Below are 21,845 nucleotides of genomic sequence, written 5' to 3' on the forward strand. Positions count from 1 at the left end.
ACTGAGTAAATTCCCTGAGAGCCCAATGGTATTTTCTTACCTTAATAATATTTCCTTTATTTTGTGACATCGTGTGTGATTGATTACCCAATTTTCCCACTTGTCCAGATTTCCAGTGATATCCACTTGACCTTTAATATATATAAACAGAAGACAAAATGTAATTACCAAATACATTTCTCCTTTTAATGAAAACAAATATATTTTCCCTGTTTCAAGAAATGATATTCAATCATTAACATGTAACAGACCACCACAAAATGAAAATGAAATATCAATAATGCCACGATATCCTCAGCAATTCCAAAATATAGCTCTACCATATTTGGAACTGTTGAGAAGAAATGAATAAAGGTAAAATGTCCAAACACAGATGAAGAATTTCATTTTTTAGACATTTGTGATGATTAAAGATAGCTTTACTGATTTATAGGAAACTTTACAGGTTGTTGTACAGTTTTAAAACCTAAGTGTCTACAAATGTAAAGAGGAAAAGGAAGCAAAATAATACCCAAAATATTTGGCAGATCTACTAGTGATGAATTCCATGTATAAGACTACAAATCAGTTCCCATGTTGAAAGGTAACAGAGATGAGAAAGAAGGCAAACTGTTTAATTTCCAGTTTTCAAAGCACTTTTGAAACTCACAAAATTTTCTGAAGTCAGCAGGGCAGAAGTCCAATTCTCACTTAAAAAATAATGAGACAAAAACTTCCCCAAGGTCACACAGACAATAAATAATAAAGTCAAGGTCAGAACATTAGACTTCTATCTTCCTGACCAGTTAGTGGCAGGTTCACATTCTAGCAGTGGCATTTACTATCTATGTGACCTTAGAAGAACACTTACCTCTTCTGAAAACTCAGTCAAGCTTTAGAACATTTTTTAAAACATCTAGAAAAGTTTCCTCAGCTAATGAAAACCCTCTCTTGAGGCTAATTTCAGGAACTCTGATTCACAAATATTTCATGAGCCATTGAGAAGTGCAAACTAAGTTCATTGGATCATTAAAAGAGGAGCATCAAAATATGCAATATACTTTATCACCTGGGATGACATATGACATTGAGATCTTTGATTAATCTGTTATTAGAAAAGGTGTGTGCATATGTCATGAATATTTTTCAAAGAATCAGATTCTAAAGATAAATACTACTGACGTTACAGTAAACATTTGAATTTTATTTAATGGTTCAGAAGGTATTGCATGGATATTTGATAATATCACTTGGATATCTGATAAGACAAAACAAAAGCAAATTTAATATACAAAAAGCCTGGTGAGATTTAGTACCAGCCAAAGCACGTGAGACATGCACTGTTATCCTCGTAGGAGAAAGTTATACATTTTTAAAGCCTATCTGAAAAACAATATTCCTAGTATCTACCAAAATGTAAACTGCACATACACTTTGAACTAAAATTTAACCCTTTGATACTCTTGCATGTGTAAGCAAAAATATACATAGAAGCATGTTCACAGTAGCACTTACAGCTACAAAACTGAGAAAATTTAATAAAAATCTGAAAAATACACAAAGAAATATTATGTGGCCTTTAAAAGAATGAGATCAATTGCATGCTGATGTGGCAAGAGTGCTAAGATGTATTAAATAAAAAAAAAATAGGGTATGAATCATTTTATAGATAACCTCACTTGTAAAAATGTAAAAGATATGTGAGAAATACACAAATACACATTCATACAAATACACACACACACACACACAAACTTACACAAAGATAAGATACTTGTGGGGGAAAAAAACTTAATTATTAAAAGCAGAGCTACAAATGGTCTGAGACTCAGCCTACAGCTAAGAAGAAATAATTTCCATTATATAACCATCAGCTCTGTTTCACTCTTATTCTACGCTTATCACTTTTATAATAAAGGAAAATGCCCAGTAAAATTAGTATAGATACAAAGTACAATATTGGAGAGCGCTCATTAATAAAATTTCAGCTAAAGCATATTTGTCTAAAAATATTTTAAACATACTTGAGGGTTTGAATGGTTCTTATAGATGAACATGTAAACTCCTGTCCCCACAAAGTCTTTTCTTAAGTAAAAATGACCTTAAACACAAACACAATCTCCTATGGATGGCAGCTTTATGAGAGCAAAGGCCAACTTCTGCATTTCTGTGCTAAACATTCCAGACTTTAATGGTTCACAAGTCATGTAAAAAGAGAAATAAGAAAGTGTAAGACCAAATAAGGTCCAAAGGAAACAGAAGTAATGGTAATTTTCAAAAGCAACATGTCTTACATCATAAAAGACATAAAGAAAAAGTAGGAGAAATTTAATACTATTTGTTCATCAGGAAAAGCCAGAAATTATTCATTCAGGGCAGATCTTTTTTGGAATGATATATTAATATATGACGTAATTCTTTACCCAAGTCAGTTTATTCCTCTCAAATTCCCTAAAAATGTCACCTACTCTCTTTCTTCCTTTTCTTTACTCCGGGCTGATTGGAATTCCTGTAGCTTCTTTTCCATCTGTTGATTCTCCAGTTCTAACTGGACCTTCTCCATCCTCAGTTCCTGAGCATTTCTGAGTAAGAGTTAAACACAGAATGTTCATTTGTGGTAAACAAACAAACAAAGACAAAATAATTTTATATCATCTTTTGCCTTTAATTAAAATTATGAACAGTAAGTGATAAGGTATTCTAACTACTTCCTTTGCATTCTGTGAAATATGGTTTCTCAAGTTAGCAATAACTTCCATTAACATTCTCCTTGATGTATACATCTCTTCAAATCTCAAATTTTTGTTTTTCCTATTACAGTGTTAGATGCTTCAAATCATAATTCACTTTCCATATGAACTTTGCCTTCACATATGCACAAATATCTATGCTATACAAATAGAATGCAAAAGAAAAAAATATGTTCTAATTTTCATACTGTCTTTCCTCTAAAGAATTCAAATAGTTTGAGGCATATGGTTTAAAGTAACCATTTTTTTTCTCCATAGACAGAATACACATTTTTTGCTGACCTGATCATCTTAGAAACCTTCAATAAATTTCTACCTCTATTGTATTGCATAAGTACAATACAAAGAAAAAAAAAAGAGCAGAGCCTGTTTGGGGCCTATTAGGAAGAAGGCATCTATTGATGGTCTCGATATAGGAGCCATCAAAAGGACTGAATGGGAACTGGGCCAACACCACCTATTGTTTCCTCTGAAGGAAAACAATAAGAAAAGAACTTTTTTGAAGAAAGAAAGGAACCATCTTATAGATTCCTGTGCAAGAGATTTTGATAATAATATCTGAAGCTCATCAAACTTTTGACACAAGCCATTTTCTTCATTTTACAGTTCTCATCTCTTGTCAGTATTAGTCACTGACTCCGTCTTCCATAGGTCTATGCCAACCTAGTTCTCTAGCTTTCATTATCTATCATGAGTTGAAATCTCTTCCTTTATTACTACATTAGTGTTTGTCCATATTCAGGTAGTGTGCATACCCCCAAGGATTTAATGGCGAGTAGTTGAAAAATAAGAATAATGGAGATCAGAAAAGGGAACTAATTTATAAAAGCAGGCACCAAGGAGCAAGGGGGCCAAAGATCCATGCCCAAGTTTACACTATCCAGGGAGATAAACAGAAAGTGAAAGGAGGCAAAGGCTGCCAGAGGGTTCAGAGAAGCTGTCAAAGATGCTGAGGGGGAGGCACTATTTTCATTATATCTGCTCCACAAGGAGTATTTCAGCCCCCAGAACAAACAGGCACAGGATATGTGACAGTACATGAAAGGGGATGAGACCCAGTAGAGCTTCCAGCATGCCTGAAGGTAATTGAAATACCTTATAATGGTGCTATCACTGGACCTGTACCTGCAGGTACCTGAACAGACAGAAAGGGCTCAGGGCACATACCCAGCCGATGGGCCTACAAGAGCAGTTCCAGGAGAAAGAGAAGTCTGAGCTGAGCCCTAAGGGATGAAAGGACCTAGCCAGTCAATGAGAAATGGTGAGAGCAGTGTTCCAGGAAGAAAGAAAAGTGTGAGCACAAGTGGATACAGGTGACGTGTGGGTCAAGAAGCAAGAGGTTCCATGTAACCAGGCATTATGTGCAGGATGGGAAAAGCAGCAAGAAATGGAACTGCTGAGGTGGAGAATGGCCAGATCATGAAGAGCCATGTAGACCATGGTAAGGATTTGTATTCTACAAGTAATGAGACTCACCAAAGGATTTTAAGAGAATTGATCAGACTTGCATTTTATTTAGAAAGATCGCTCTGATTGCAGAATGGGAAATTAGAGGGTGCAAGGCTCAAAAGCAAGGCAAGGTAGCCAGTTGGTAGACTATTTTGGTAATCCTAATAATAGAGAGATGACGCTGGTCTGACTGGATAGAGACAGTGGAGAGAAAAATGGGAGCACTTGAGAACTATGAGGAAATAAAATTAACTGGACTTGGAGACTGACCAGAAGCAGTTGACTCACCAGGGAAGGTACAGAGAAGGAATCTAAGATAATCCTAGGTTTCTTACTCAGGCAACCAGAAGGATAATGATGCTTAGATCACTTTGGTATGGGATGGGGACACAGTTCAGGACTGATACCTGAGCTGGTCTCCCTGCCCAAAGTCTCAATGGCCCAGAACACTTTTCACATGGCTTCCAGAAAAAGGGTTCAAGAACACAAATGTGATTGTGTTACTCACTTACTTAGAAAACATTTAATGTTTCTGAAGACCCCACTGTGGTAGAGGAAATGGATGAGAATGAAAAAAAAAAAAAAAAAAAAGACTGGCTTACTGACCAAGTGGTCAAGTTGATGGGATGCTATGGTTGTGAAACAAGACAAGGGTTCCTTCCGGAGACAGCCTCAGACTCAGAGCCAGGGGGCAGGCAGGACCACTGAGGAAAACTAGGGTTGATCCTTCAGAGACCAGGTCAACCCACCAAATCCAAGGGCCAGAAACAACCTGCTGAAATGAGTTAGAGGCTGAGAAAGAGGAAGACAAATATTGGAGAGCACCAATACATCAAACAAGGTTAAGATAATCATTAAGACAGTATCAAATGAAAATAGGGGGACAAGGAGAATAAGGAAAGGGGAACAAATGGATCTCCAGAGCAATTACCATAGAGTGGGTGTTCCTGTCACAGCTTCTGTAGGTTATTGATCATGGATGGATCAGGAAGACCTGCAGGCCATGGAACAGTGATCCCCCCCCACCTTACCTCCAAAATAAATTCCAAACTCCTTAGTGTGGCACACAAATTAATTTATTATCTGTACAACCCTGCCCTTCTCTGCAACTTTGCTCTATAAGTCTCTGTTCCATACATCACTGGATGTGTCTGAAAGTTTCCAGACAATGTGGTCTTTGTGCCTTTGCCTAAGTCTCTCCCAGTAACTACCCAACTAACTGCATCATTCAGAGGAAACTTGGAGAACTCCTCCCCACTAATCCAGTAGTTTTGACCATGTTCTCATAGCCCACTGTGATTTCTCATCACACTACACTTCACACTATCTCATAAATGTGACTTTATCTATTCACATCCTCTACAAGCTACCTGAGAGCGAAGGTTTTGTCTTCTTACTTTCATATTCACCATTCTCCAGCACAGTGTATAGAATGCATGCACTTAATAAATGTTTGGGTAAATGGTTTATAGGTATATAAACACAGACTGGAAACATGACCAAAATCAAATTTTGTATGCCCTATTTTCTTTTTACACAAAAAAAGCAAATTTGGTAATAGTAGCAATTGGATAGCTCCCCCCCACCAAAAAATGGTAAAACTAATACAGATAACCGAGGGGTTTGAACTGTATGGGTCCACCTCCACACAAAAATTTTTTTTTTACAAATACAGTACAGTACTGTTGTCTTTTCCTTACAATTTTCTTAATAACGTTTTCTTTTCACTAGCTTAGTTTATTGAAAGAATACAGTATATAAAACATGCAACATACAAAATATGTGTTATTTGACTGTTTATGTTATCCATAAGGTTTCCAGTCAACATTAGGCTATTAGTTAAGTTTTGGGGATGTCAAAAGTTATACATGGATTTTTTTAATGTACTTTAGTGATTTAGGGTCAGTGTCCCTAAACCATGTGTTGTTCAAGGGTCAACTGTGCTGAGAATCCCATATATTTGTGTAACATTTTCCAGCTTACACATGCTCTTACACATAGTATCTCAAAAGTGAAGGAAGAATTAGGAAGGCTCTGAAGACACTGAATAACCACAGGACTATTGATCTCATCCATGGAACTCAAAACTAAAATTAAAAGTCTACAGTCTGTCCTGAATCCAAACCAGCTGGCCCTTATTGATACTTGAAAGGAAGGCCTTGGCAATTTCCTGTGACTCTAGATGACCTCAAAGGGAAACAGTATATTGACATTTCCAGTATTCCTGCCATGTTATGAAATTCCCAGGATACCCAGAATGGCTTGGTTTTAGTTGAATGCATCCACAAGGCAATCCAGGACAGAAGGTGCCCCACCTAAGAAAGGTGAATTTAATATACTGTCTCTTAGTAGGCAAAGTGCTGGGATAGTTAGTACCTTCTCTGTTTAAGATCTCTTGGCCCAATTAGCATCCCTAAATTTCAGTGTCTTTCAGTTTCTTCAGGGTGATTCCTTTTAATTCCGAACAAGGGTCACAAACTATTTATAACTTTATTAGAAGGCTTTAATAGTCAACAAACCCAGATTTTATTTATAACTTCTCACTTCAGTTTTGTGACATAATTTTAGTCCTTATTTTAAAAACTATTGTGGATTTATAATATGTCAAACCTACTCTCTTATAGATAAAAATACACCAAGGTAAAGAAAATGGAGATAATAATTCACAAATTTAAGTCTAAACTGCCTCATATAAAAAGAATACTTAAAATTACAACATTACAGAATTACATTAATTACATTAATTACATTACAATTACATTGTAATTAATTACATTACAAAATTACAGAAATGTTAGCAATTATTTCTATTTAAGTAATAAACACACACTTACTTGTATTTCAGCTTTACAGAATTTCCAGGTTTTCCCCATGGAAGAACTATAAAATCTTTGGTGTTCATGATCACTGTCTTTTTTTTTTTTCACTGTCTTAATAGTAAATAAAAATCATTGTGATTTGCAAAAACTTCTGGAAAAGTAACAGATAAAAGAATTATGCCTGAGTAAGCTGATAAATTACAAATTCAAAACTACATATAGTTCAGGCAAGTTTTAAAAACAGATCATTATGAAGGAAAAAGCTGAATTAAAGGTTAGAAAATAAATGTATATATGCTAAATATAAATTTTATAAGTATTTATATATTAACAAAGTTATAAATATAACATATCTAATGGAACTAAAATTTTATCAATAATTATATAGCAAAAGACTATGGAAATAGTCAATTGAAAGTGAAGAATGCACTCTTTAAGACAGAGAACATTCTCCGGCACTTTCTATAGTAAAGAGTATAAAAATACATATCAGGTTTTGCTCCCATCCAAATATCCATGGCTAAATATAGGGAAAAGAAAAGAACTTTTGAGATACAATCCAAACTCAAAACTTTTTTTGTACATATATGGCAATGTAAAATGAGAATTAAGGTATGTAATAACTACCCAAAGGCCTTCTAATATCCTCATTCATCAAAGAAAATTTTAATGATGCTCTTTGCCCAAGACTAGAAATTAGCATATTTAGAAAGAATTTTTTAACAAGAAATGAAACAAAAAAGATTTTCCGCCCAACTCCAAGTTAACCAGAAAATTAAATTATTCAGAACACCCTATTTCCTGAATATCCCAATTATTCATGTTTCTATAATAATTTATTCTGTAATGCTGAATTACTGAATCACATGCACAACTACTGGATTTTTATACCAATAAAAATTTCCAAATTCTGAATGTTCTCAAAGAAATATGAGGCATTACCGTAGAGTCCAGACTCTTAAGTGGCCAAACCATTTGATATTGTTAGTGTATATATGTGTTACTACATACTTCCACTAATATTTACTAAGTCTCTGCTATATGCAAAGCACTGTGCTGAGAGGCATGAAGGAATCAAGGCCCAGGGAGATTTGTTTTCTGGCTCAAATGGCGAAGAGTCAAAAAGGGCATATAAAAACTATATATAAAAGCCATAAAATAGGGTAAAAATTATAAAGGCCATAAAACAAGATGTAATGATATAATAAGTGAGAGAAAGGAAAAAATTCGAGCTGGCTAGCATTTAAAGTGGAGTTCTGAGGAGAAGGGGGGCTTATATAAGAAGATATAGGGGGCACCGGGGTGGCTCAGTTGGTTGTGTCTGACTCTTGATTTCAGTTGTCATGATCTCAGGTTGTGAGAAGGAGCGCCGGGATAGGCTCCATGCTGGGCATCGAGCCTGCTTAAGATTCTTGCTCTCTCTCATCCTCTGCCCCTCCCCCTCTCTCCCTCACTTAAAAAAAAAAAAAAGAAGAAGATATGGATGGGATGAACACTCCACACTATAAGAAAGAACAGCTTTTGAATGGGGACTAATAACTGGTTCCATTTGGTTGATGTGTGGGTTTACATGGAGGGGGGAAAGTAGGCATACATTTGGAAATAAGGCTGAGGCCCAAAAACAAGTGGCTTTAAATGCAAAGTTAAGGTATTTGGAATTTATTCTCTAGATAATGACAGTCACCAGAAGTTTTAGATAAAAGAACAGAAAATAAATTTAGAAGCTTTGCTCAAAAACTTGAGGAGGGAGGGCATCAGAACAGGAGCAACCAAATGGAAGGCTATTGTAACATCAAAGTCTACATAATCGAATAAGTAGTTCTTCGGTTTTGTTCCTTTGGGACACTCTCTCATAATTTCAATGACAGAACTACTGATCAAAACATTTTTAGAATGCCTCTTCTGATGGGTGCCTGGGTAGCTCAGTTGGTTAAGCGTCTGCCTTCAGTTCAGGTCATGATCCTAGGGTCCTCGAATGGAGCTCCCTGTTGGGCTCACTACTCAGTGGGGAGCCTGCTTCTCCCTCTCTCTCTGCAGCTCCCTCTGCTTATACTCTCTCTCTCTCAAATAAATAAATTAAATTTTTTTTTAAAAAGACTCTTTTGAAACTCTCTGAAGAGTCCATCATATACCCAACAAACACACAGATCTACCTTGTTATGCCTCATTTAAAACTGAAAATGATATTGTTCAGCAAGAGTGACTGTTTTTTTCAGTCAAATCTAGTTTCAAGTTACTCTACCTCCAAAAAAAAAAAACAAAAACCTAGTCTGAAAGGGTAGATTTTTACTACCTTGGAGAAAATTCTGAAGGAATTTATTCTCTGGAGATAATTCCACAACGGAATTATACAAAATAATTTTATATTGTAAGCAGTGTAATGGATGCATTGTAGAATTAAATGTATTTGTGCATTCAAAAACAAACATTTAGCTACTCCTTTGTGACTCCCTTGGGGGTACCGAAGTCACAATGGTAAAAACATGGTGTCTTCCCTCAAAGAACTCAAAATGAAAGGGAAAGCACACAAACCAAAACAAAGCACACAAGAAAACAAAAACAAGAAACAAAAACAAAAACAAAACTCCAGGAATAATCCTACTCAAAGAGTCTATATCTCTTTTTTATTATAATCTAGACATCCAACAGCTGGGCCCTAGTCTACTGTGGCTAAATTTTTCATGAAAAGTTCCATATTGTTATCATTACCAAGAAAAAATTAAGTTGAAAGCTATACATGGATTTTTCACTGTGTGGGGAGTTGCTGTACCTAATCCCCTACACTGTTCAAGGGTCAATTGCATATGTACATATGCATAAAACCAAATTAATACATGAGGACTGAAATGAATAAAAAAAAAAGTCTGTAAATTTCATTAGGATGAGATGATTCAGATTTATAGCTCTGCTGATAATGTGATTTAACCAATAAATGGTCTTATTTGAGGGCATTTCACTTCACTGAATGAAATTAGTAAGGCTTCTTCTCAGTTAAATGTTTTATCAAGTCACACACATAAGCCAATTTTCTTGTATGAAGAAAAAAGGAAGATTATAATTGTGAGTCATGCTGTTCTGCCTGTTTCCTTTCTTAAAACCAATAGAGAATTAGTCACCTTTCTTGGGACAGCAAGGATATAACAATGTCAGCAGGGAGAAAAGCAAAGCACAAAACTTTGTCTCTTAATGGAATCAGAGAACTACAGATAAATACCCTATAATGCAAATTTTGTAGTTCCTCCTGTCCTTTGGTGACTCCATTTTTTTTTGCTGATGATTAAATAGCAAAAGTTTAATATTTATTTGGAAAATTTTCTCATTACCTGATTAGACTGCATCATTTTTCCAACCCTAACCTTGTTCTTCCCCACACATGTACACATAATATGACCCAATGTTGTCCATGATGGTTTTATTCTCCTCCTACATAAGTTCCTGTTCTGGGAATTTAACCCAGTCATCAAGACTGGCTACAGAGAATGGAAACAAGGAAATTATGATGATTTATAATCCTAGAAACTCAGAGCATTCATCAAGAGTTGCCCTGGTCTCCTAGAATTTGCCATAACATCATTGGCAGAACGGGAGGTTTGGGAAACCACTGTTTTCAAGATGGGACAATTTTTTTATGAAACAAGATGGGATCAGGAGGGAGATAAACGGTAAGAGACTGTTAATCTCCGGAAACAAAGTGAGGGTTGCTGGGGCAGGGGAAAGGATAGAGTGCCTGGCTTATGGACATTGGGGAAGGTATGTGCTTTGGTGAGTGCTGTGAATTGTGTAAGACTGATGATTCACAGGTGTGTACCCCTGACACAAATAATACGTTATATGTTAATTTAAAAAAAAAAAAGACGTATTTATTTGAGAGAGAGAGAAAGAGAGCACAAGTGTAGTGAGGGATAGAGGGAAAATCAGACTTTCCGCTGAGAAGGGAGCCCAACGTGGGGCTCAATCCCAGGACCCCAGGATCATGAACTGAGCCAAAAGCAGATATGTAATGGACTGAGCCACCCATGTATACAAGAAGGGAAAATTTTTATAACTGAAAACTTATCTAAGATGAGTTAGTTATTCTGAAGACCAGGATCATCTTAGACCTAAAAACTTAAAAGCCAACAAATAAGAATTTTTCCTTATTTTAACACATATTTTAAGGTCCAAAAGCAAGCTCTTTTGGATGGATTAACATGTTTACCATAGTACTTAGAAATCAGAGACTCAAGAAAGAAATGTCAAATAAAAATGAATTTTTTTAAAAAATAGTTTTAAACTCTTAAAAGAATTATACCTTTAGTATTTTCACTATCTGATATTATCCATATTCTAAATGTATATATTTATTTTAAAATCTTTTAAAAATCTGGAAAAGACTGATAATACATGATCCTTAGCATATCTTGGGCTTGGGCTACTAAACAGACATACGCCATTTTCTCCTAGTGCAGTCCATGAAAGTAAATCAGGTATTGACTTCTCAGCTGTGCTTAATCTTTCAACCAACCAACATATCTGATAAATACTGTCTCAGGGTACTAAGTAGTACCCACGTCACCCAGTTTTTACCTTGTATGTGCAGGTTCCCTTGAGAACAATTAAGAAAGTTTTCTTTCAGATATCAAGGGGTGAGGTATCTTTTTAAAATATTTGCCAACTAATCTTTAAAAAAATAATAATAAATAAAATACTTGCCAACTAAAAATGACAAGTAATATTAAAAATACCAGTTTTAAGTTCTGAAGACCTTTGTGTCAGAGTGGTCTCTGAGCCTCAGTTTATCAGTATTAAATAAGGAGAATTAATTCCACCCCCCACAGCCTCCCACCCCCACCTAATTTCCAGGATATCAAACAAAGGACTCAAATTTGTGGCCTGTAAATCCTCCTTAAGGACCTCAGAGAGTTCAGAGTTCAGGGAAGGAGCAGCCTTAGAAACTACTTTGAGAGGAAAATGAGGGAGCATCAAGGCTTTTCTTAAACCCCAGCTTCTCTGATTCCGTCTATTTTACATAATGAACCTCTGGGTCAGATTTACTATAAAGAAACTCCTCTATAGCTTAAAAAAATGTTTTAAAGGCACAACAGTAAATCAATATACAATCATTATTAATTCTGTATCAACAGAAAACTTCATGATTACAAATAGCAATGAAAGCATTAAGTTTATAAATCACATCTTTCAGAAATCCAATCCTTTTATATTTATCCATCCCATCCATTCTCATAAAATCCACTATTAGCCTAAGTGATCGCTTATGACTATCTTAGGAATGGGAAAATTAAAGGCACCCGTCCAAGATTAGTGACAAAGCCAGAAATTACAATTTTATTGCCAGTCCTGTTAGCTCCTCTTAAGTCTCGAAATCTAAATATTGTTCGATGTACTTAAAGTGATGAATTCATATCATTCATCTTCTTCCCCCTTTCATACTCTTAACCTGTCATAAAAAAAGAAATTTAGAGAAAGAACTGTTTGGCATCAGATCATTTTCTAAATTTTACAGCAATATATTTAAATACCTTGAAAACCTTTTAGGTGTCAAATCGCTCCCATGTAATACAAGGTAACAAATTTTTGTTTCTATATTTTTTCCCCCATACCCAGAAGGAAAAAAATATTTCTCACTGCTCTGTTTGGTACCTTAAGAGCCTCAATTATGCATTCCAATCTTCCTAAGCATTATACTTTATTTTCCACTTCTCTGCTCACCAAGTTTTATTCTATTTAGTGCCCAGTTGGAAGGCCACCTCTACCATGAAGATTTCTTCCATCAAAAGTGAACTTCTCCTGTAAGGACATCATGTGTAACACCATCATTTGCTATTCCATGCTGCCCTGTGTTATTTCTTGCTGCTTTGCTTGTACAGGTGTTGTTTCCCTAAGCATCCCAAATATATCATTGATCTTTGAATCCCCAGCAATTAGAAGAGGGCCTACTCATAAGGTACTGCCAGTAATAATATGTTAAGTTTTAAATATTTAGTTTTTTCCTATGGCTTTGAATTTACTGCACTAACCCTATGGGAAAAAAATTAAACAAACACACCCTCTTTCCCACTTCAACAAATCCTTTTGTTCTTTTTTCTCTGTATTCTACCAGACTTTGATGAACATTCAGTAAGTACAGAAACACCTCCTCTGTGCCAGGTATCAGATTAAGAACTGAAGAACAAGGTGAACCAAACAAGTATAACACCAATCCTCACTGAACTTACTCTGGTGAAGAAATAGGAAAAAATTAAAAATTTACTTAAAAATTAAAATTTATTTGCTTTTTAAAAAATTAAAAAGCAAATAAAATAATTGGAGGACATATTAAATGTTTTGAAGTAAACAGACAAAAGACCGAGGCACTTTCAAATACATTTGTAACCCAACCGAAAATACTACTACTAATAATAATAAAGTCAGGACAAGCCTCTAAGTAGCCTATAAAATAAGGTGTTGGAGGGAGGTGGGGTGTTTTTGTTCTTGTTTCTCTTTTCATTTTCTTTTTTTTTTTTAAGGTTTTATTTATTTACTTGACACAGAGAGAGAGATCACAAGTAGGCAGAGAGGCAGGCAGAGAGAGAGGAGGAAGCAGGCTCCCCGCCAAGCAGAGAGCCCGATGCCGGGCTGGATCCCAGGACCCTGAGACCATGACCTGAGCTGAAGGCAGAGGCTTAACCCACTGAGCCACCCAGGCACTCCTGTTTTCATTTTCTATAAGCGTACAGTTTGCATAGTTAATCTTGTGTAGTTTCAAATTTATATGACTTTTTCCCCCCTTAGGAGTCTAGCTAACTCTGGATTTAGAAAATCAAGCTATAAAAATATATATATATATATATATACATAACTATACCTGTATATGAGCACCTCTAATGCTGATTTGGGGATAGAAGAAAAAAACTCCCACAAGCTTCATATTTTTTAGGAATCTGCCACCCCTCACCATGACCTTTACTTGGGAAGAACAGACTTCCTGAATATAGCGGGTGCATGTGGCCCCAGGCAGGAAGCAGGCTCAAAAAGGGGATGTGGTAATGACTTGTCAGGGCACCAAATTTTTCATAAGGCACCAACGACTTCAAAGGATAAAAGACGGTGGCGTTTGAAAAGGTCAGATTGTAGAGGGGGGACAAGCCCCTGGTTTCCCTGTCTAGGGTTCACTCTCAGTTCATGACTCCATTAGCATCATGGGCTCAGAAGTTCTTTGTTTACAGAAAAAAAAAGAGCTTCAACTCCTGAGACCGATGCTGCGTCTCGCAGTCCGTGGGCCTGGGACAGTGTCTGGCACAGGGCAGAGTCTCCGCAAACACCGACTGGGCGGGGGCCCCAGCTCCACCCTCAACCCAGTCTACTTTCCCGCCGTCCCGCCCTGCTCCCCGCACCACCGCAGACCTGGCGACCACACACACACACACACACACACACACACACACACTCTCTCACACACACCCGCCAACTCGGAAGTCCTCCGCCAGGCACCACCGTCTTCTGCAGCCATCCGACCCACCTGAAGACCCCGCCGCCTGCGTCACCGCCCTCGGCTCTGGCTACCCAGAACTTCCGCCTCGGTCTCCGTGGTTACCGCGTTACCTCAGTACCCATAGCAACCAGAACGCTAGGTCCTGCCGCTGTTGACCAGCAGAGGGCACAAAGGAGCCTGCCGAGAGAGGGAAGAGGGGAGAGGAGCAGAAAAGAGAGGAGAGGGAAGAAAGGAGGGGGAGCAGGGAGGGGGAGAAGGGTCTTCTCAAAAATGGAAGGACTGGGAAACTCAGCAGGCTCTGAAGACTTTCTGCTGCAGGGGTTCCCACCACATTCGCAGCAATATTCTAAAAGTTTTATCTATAATATTTAATATGTATCTGTAATATTTATTTAATTAATTTAATAATTAATATCTGTAATATTTTATCTGTAATATTTAATATTTAATCTGTAATATTTATCTGTAATATTTAAATATCTAAATATTTAAATTTAATATTTAATCCTCATAATGGCCCAATTTATAGCTAAGAGAATTAAGGCACAGAAAGTTTGAATAATGACTCAAAACTATGAAGCTCGCAAATGGCAAACCCAAGAAGAATTAACCGAAGCAATTAAGAAATCCCACATGTATGCTCTGTTCAATCATTTATCAAAGGTCACAATAGGTAAAATCAACACTAGAATCCAGGTCTTACGAACACTCTTTTCTTTATACCAAATACATGACCCATGGTTGTGTGTGAGTCTTTATATATTATACATTATACATTATATATTATGTGTATGTGAAAGAGAGAAAGAGAAATAATCAACCTATGCTTCTCAAACTTTTCTGTCCAGTCACCTGTGGTGAATTTATTTTTTGCTTCCTAAATACGCTGCAGTGTTTTTGTTGTTTTTAACTCTTTTTTTATACAACTCATGTAGGATGTGTGGTCGATTCTTCAGTCAGTTGGTCTAAAAATGTCTATCCTTATCCACATTGTTATCTATCTTGTTACTAGACTAATAATCTCAACTATTATGGTTAAGATACTAAACTTTGCACCATTGCTTTCTGCACTAATATGTCAATACTCATTTAAGAACACATTTAATGTTTTCCCCTGGAAGGTTCAGTTGTACAAAACTTAACTAGCATAGATAGGAAAAAACAATGATAGTCTTGTGGCTATGATTCCAGACTTTGAAATGAAGGCAGACTTGAGTCTGAGTCCTGGTCCTGCCACAACTAAACTATTGTATGATCCTGAGTGAGATATAAAACCTGTTTAATTGGTTAAATGAGCTGATAATATACTTAGTCCATACATAGTCTAGCATGGAAACATAAATGAAATGATGCATATTAAGTCTTTAGCACTAAGCCAGACCCCTAATTGGTGCTTAATAAATGTTTAAAAAAAAAAAAGGTGGTGGTGCTGTACGGTGATTGGTATCTAAGTGTTCATGATATAAATTCACCAAGTCCTTCCTATAAATCTAGTACAATGCCAAGTGTTAAATGGGCGTGCAATACTATGAGAATTCTCTTATGCAGGACTTTTTCCAGACATGCTCTTCCAAGCACCAGGAAAGATATTTTCAGTGTGTATCCATTCATTCATTTATTCAACAAATATTTATTGAAAGTCCACTCTTCTACATCTTGAAAATACTGCGGTGAAGGAAACATAGCCCTTCCTGTTAGCAAACTTATATCCTAATAGGGACAGAAAGACAATAAACAAACATAAATATACATCAGGTGCTTTGAAAAAAATAAAGCAGAATAAAGAAACAGAAAATAATTAAGAGTTCAAATTTAGGTTAGATGGTCAGGAAAGTCCCAGAATGCAGGGAGGGAGCATGACATGGGCAATTAGGGCCAGAAACATTCCAGACAGAGAGAAGAATAAACTTCAGTTCAGCCCCAATCAATAGGAGTATTTTGCATAAAACCTCTGATTACTTCCGTACAGCACATTTTTAGTTGCAAAGGCATTCTTAAAATGCATTTACTGGTACAACAGTAAAATTAAACTCATAAAAATAATGTATAAAATATTCTGGCACTTTTCAAAAGCATTAAAAGGACATTATCTTACTTATACTTAGAGAAATATCTTAGCTTATGCACAGTTATGCAAAACAAAGCAGAGCCAAAAAATAATCCCGATGCCAAGTTGCATAGTAAAATGAAAATATGAAGAGCTTGTCTTTCAGAACCATGATTAGTGACAAAATGAAGTGAAACATGTAAAAACAATGACACCTCTAGAGATAGGATTTCCTCTCTGCTGAAGCAGAGTGCATTTAACTGACACCAGCAATTCTGCAAATAGTTTACCATGTCTATATCGGAAGTATGGTATTCCTGAGCGTTTTTGCAAATTCATGCTTCATTGTGCCAGTATGAAGACGAGATTGGAATGCAAGTTTTCTGAACTAGGGTTGTTCAGTGTAGAGATAAAAATTGCCCATGCTGAAGAAACCAAGAGCACAGACTTACTGAATTCAAAGCTACAAGGTCATGATTAAAAAGACATTCTCTTTCTCTCACATGTGCACACATCCGTGCGTGTGCGCTCGCACGCAGGGCCTCGAGACTCTCTGGTCACTCACAGGTGATAAAAGTTCTCAGATGAGTAATAAAAATGTCCAGTTCCATATAATTGTCAAAACTTGGCATGTGATTTAGTATTGAGATTTTTTTCCCCTTCTCAGTGGTTGGGCCTTCCAAATGGAGGGAGGAGACCTGAGGTCAAGGACCTGTTAGGAGAGGCTTGGGTTTCCATTCCTCACCAGCCATGCTTCCTTCAGTCTTATTAATTGCCTACATTAAAATCACAGAAAAGAAAAAGGATTAAAGCAGAAAAGTCCTAACTTGATGGTACTGAGCCTGCTAGGCATTTAGAGCAGCTCATTCGCCTGAGACCACCCCACCCCCCTCCACTGAGAACGTCTACCTACACTCCTCTAGGGGCAGGTGAAGCATTCTCCTAACACCTTTGCTTACTGGGTCACTAGCCATCAAGTGATTATTCTTACTTCTCTCTATGGGGTCTCAGTGATCCTCCTGGACAGAATTTTAAATAACCCATTTTCTCCTACATTTTCGCACATTCTGTGTCTGATCTACAGGCAATCCTCTTGCATACTTTGCCCTGCCACCCTGTGGGTGTGCAAGGCAGCCAGTGTAATTACCTCTCTTCAGCTCATAGACCAGGAACCAGCCAGCTTAACCGCCACACTTATGACTCCCCAGATGGAAGTAAACAACCAGTCTGCTACATCCCCAGCTGCAGGGACCCCATGGATATATGTCTCATCAGGTTTCAAATGACAGTCAGGGACTGTTTACAGACATTGCCCAAAAGGAATAATTACACATCCTTCCAATGCCCCCTCTAAGAGCCCACTCATAGTGCACCTTATTTTTTTTAGGAAAATAGACCTCTGTGTGATTATCATTTACTATTGTATGCATAAGGCTATATAAAGTTACAAGTTATCTGGTAGGGTTTTGCACCTATAATTTTGCATCTAGATATCCAGATAAGTTTATTTAGGTAAAATAATGTAAAAGATTAGAATTTTACTGCCCTGTAATACATCAACCAGTTTGGTATCTAACCTAGAAATCTTCTACAAATGTTTTGGTCAATGTCTGTGTGTAGGTAGCCTCTCAAAATTTTTTGAACCCAGCTTTACCATTCTGGGGGTTCCTTTTGTAATGACTTAAATATACTGTGGAACATACACATTCTTTTGTTTATAGAATATCATGTTCTGACCTACTGAAATTATATTTTTATATTACCAGGCCTTCCTCTTTTGAAAGGAGATGGGACAAAGCTTACCAAGAGCTTTCCAAAAGTATTCTCTCAACCTACACTCTACTTCTTGGTTCCTCATACCCTTTTCTAGGCAGAAGTTGGTAGTCAGTTCAGGACTGAAAAACAAGCTTTCTACCATCTCCACTCTACAAGTCCTGCAATGTAACCTTACTTTGAAACAGAACATCTACTTCCTTCTTGTGCTGGCTGATACTGGATACAACATCCTATTACATATGGATGGGATTTTTCAAATTGTCAAGGATAGCTGAGCTTCAGAGGCAACATAAAATTACAAAAAGATTTCACAAAAACCTAAGTTAGTGTGATATAAATATATTGAAGTGGTTCTGAAAGGCTGAACTTAAGAAGGAAAAAGAAGAAACTTGTAGTTCGGAGGTGACATTGTCCTTTTATAATTTTTCTCAGCCTTGTAATTTCTGGCTGTCACCGATGACACAGAATTCTTCAGCAAATAAATTTCCATAACACTAGGCAATTATTACTGATGTTTTGCAAGTGGAGGAAAATCATCAGGGCATATGATAAATTTCTGCTTCGTGCAGTGTGCGGTTTTTCCTGGTTGAGAAATAAATGTACGGGCTTGTTGGACGGGCACAGCTTCATTTAACCCACACCTACTCAACCCCTGCTCCATCCCAGGCACTGCCCTAATGGATACAGAGAAACAAAGGCTGCATCTCTGCCCTTGAGGAACCCATTGTCTGTTGAGGGATGTGAGAGTTTACAGAAAATGTAATGCAGCAAGCACTGTATTCACAAAATATGGGAACAGGACATGTTTGTGGCATGGCCAGAATTTCTGGGTCTTTCAAACATTCAAACACAGTATAGATGGCACAGAGATATGGATAAAAAAGCATTGTTGTGGCCACATTTAAAAGCGTCTCAGTTAAGATACTACCTCATTCACAATGGAAACCCCAAAACTGGCTTTAAGACAGAAAATAATCATCTCAGTATGCTTAGAGCAGCACCTTTCAAAGGTAACTCTGGTGGCAATGTGAGGATAGAGCAAAATTAGAAGATGAAAACAAAGGGACAATTTTGAAATACAATTATATTAGTCAATGATAGAAATGGTGATCTGGAATAAATCAGTGCAGAGCTCACAGGTCAAGTTCAAGAGGATTTCTTGAACTTTGACATCTGGAGACTGAAGACAGGTGCTTGTCCAGGAATAAGGAACAGTTCACAGAGAGTGGGGACCAAGGAGGTGGTAGAAAGTAGTTCAGTTTTGAAAGTTTTACTTCTGAGATAGCAATAAGAAGTAATTTTTTAAAACCAAAAAGTATAGGTCTACTTATTAGGAAAGTGATGGGGGTTGATATATATTAGGGTATCATCAGCATGTAGAGAGTAATCAATGATAAAGGAAGAGTTTACATACAAGTCATGTAAACAGGTCCAGAATAAGTGAAGCTAGAATTCGTGATGAGGGTCTTAGAAAGACACTTTATTTGAACAGAACATTGTTTTCTCTCATTTTTTTACCATGCCCTCTAATGTAATATGAGGTTAATATTCCTTGGTTCCATCCAGGGGTTGATAAACAACCATGGTGGACACCAACAATCTGCTACTTATCCCCTCCCATTTGCCTGAAAGCAATCTGTGAGCCTTGGCAGCCATGGTTCCCCACACAACCCAACCCACTCTTATAATGGTTTATTGGCACAGGAGTGCAAACTAGACCAGATTCTCTCTTGCAAGAGTGTGGAATTGAGTCTGAGAGAGAGTCTTAGGGTTGCAATATTTTTTCATTTGAGCCATAGGAAGAAAAAAAGGAAGAAAAGACAAAAGGGGGGGTTGGAGACAGGAAAGGAGGAGATTATCTGGAGGCTTTCCTTTTCCTGAACACTAGCTACAGTCTAACCCTCGGGTTTCAAGATACACCCATGTATCCTTAAAATAAATTCTCCTTTGTAACTTAAACTAGCGTGGCTTGCTGTTCAGAACAAAGAAACTTGACTGAAATGACTGCCAGAAGAATTGTAATATAAAGTAACTGTCTTAAAACGGCAAGTCTAAAGTATAGATTTCCAAAGAATTCTTGTAAACAGCAGTAGAATATTAATCTATGTCTCTGATAATTTTAAATTAATATTCCTACATACACAAAACAGAAAAGTCATGTGGCATTCTTTTGAAGCCATTTTCTCCCCAAAATGCTCAAATCTCTATTTTTTAATTGGTTTAATTTCTTAGTTTATTTTCTTTAAGTTTAGCTGTGCCAGTTTTACTAGCAGACAATTATTTATAATTGATGTAGCTTTAGGGAAAAGCTAATCTTAAAAAGAAAAAAGCTGGCATTTCAGAGAAAAAGTCATTCATTTCTGATCCTTGCCAAGTTTTAATAAGTGTATCCTACTGTCTTCTCAAGATTTATGCACTGTTAGCTGTACTTCATTTGGAAAATTTGAATTTTTCTCTTATGCACTCAAGCTGGGAGGCACAAAACAAGAGTTACAAGGTTTGTTTGACATGAGATGTCTAACAGTAATTTTCTTTCATCAACTTTATTCTCCTACAGTTCTCATCCCCAAGGGCAGATTTTTCATCAGATTTTGTGAAACATTTTATAACAACCTTACCTTTGCAAAAATTGCTTCCAAAACATTCCAAAGGAGCTGTCACAACTCTCTCCACCATACAACAAACTGGATTTACTATTCTTATGCCCACTTTGAGTTAACATGATCTATGTAGCCATCTTCACATTAACTCAGAAAACCATATGCATCTAATATGGTTAGCTTCTGTGAATCTTTGGACAATCACCAAATACTCATGGAGGACCTACTATGTAACAGGTACTTTGATAGATAATTGGAGTCGTATTATGTCTTTGCAGAACAGAAAAAAAAATAGTCTTGATGGGAGATACAGAGAAGAATTCAGAATAACAACTGCTAAAACCATGTGAAAACACGATACTGTGGGAGCGCAGAGGAAGAACACTAACCCAACAGTTGAGGCTCAAGAAAGCCTTCTTAGCACATGAGATGTCCTATCTAGGTTTGGCCCAGATGGTTGAGTAGGAGCTCCAGACTGGTTTGTGGAGGGGGGTGGGTAAAATTAGGGAATGTTCTGGGTAGAACAAGAAAGAATATGCAAACTTCCCCACAGTGAGTTAAAATATGGTAAGTTTAATTAATCTAAAAATTTGCAGCATTACTGAATCATGAAAAGGGCTTGGGAGAAGTACATAAGGGGAAGAAAAGAAGAGGGAGTAATGCTCTGGCCAAAAGGAGACTAAAAGGTTTTTGCTACAGTCAGTAACATACTAGTGGCCTAGGCCTTGATCTTGAAGTAATATTAAAGGAAGGGGAAAAGATCCAATTTTTATTTTAAAAACTCATCAGTGGACTTGGAATTGATTAGAGAGGCTGAGACTCAAAGGATGATTCCCATTATTTAAAAAACTTAAGATAAAGTTTTTCCATTTATGCTCATGAAATAGCGGTCTGTAGCTTTCTTTTCTTATGCTTTTGTCTGGTTTTGGTATCAGAGTAATGGTGGCCGCATAG

General features: G+C 36.9%; 1 protein-coding gene across 7 annotated transcripts in view; it reads right to left on the minus strand.

Annotated features, from left to right (window-relative positions):
• The window catches only part of ZBBX (zinc finger B-box domain containing), a 111,484-nt gene extending 96,913 nt beyond the window's left edge, over nucleotides 1-14,571 (minus strand). For 4 of the 7 annotated variants that reach the window (XM_047729644.1, XM_047729669.1, XM_047729653.1 and 1 more), the window contains exons 1-4: nucleotides 13,095-13,198; nucleotides 7,013-7,148; nucleotides 2,448-2,561; nucleotides 41-131 (exon numbers count right to left, since the gene is read on the minus strand). In XM_047729644.1, coding sequence (XP_047585600.1) covers nucleotides 41-131; nucleotides 2,448-2,561; nucleotides 7,013-7,080 — 273 coding nt within the window. In that variant the 5' untranslated portion in view covers nucleotides 7,081-7,148; nucleotides 13,095-13,198. Of the gene's footprint in view, nucleotides 1-40; nucleotides 132-2,447; nucleotides 2,562-7,012; nucleotides 7,149-12,637; nucleotides 12,662-12,706; nucleotides 12,725-13,094; nucleotides 13,199-14,495 lie in introns of those variants that run through there. The other 3 variants (XM_047729620.1, XM_047729635.1, XM_047729629.1) reach the window with 3 other exon arrangements.
• Nucleotides 14,572-21,845: the final 7,274 nt, after the last annotated feature.

Source organism: Lutra lutra, chromosome 1 (assembly GCF_902655055.1).
Source record: "Lutra lutra chromosome 1, mLutLut1.2, whole genome shotgun sequence".
NCBI lineage: Eukaryota > Metazoa > Chordata > Mammalia > Carnivora > Mustelidae > Lutra > Lutra lutra.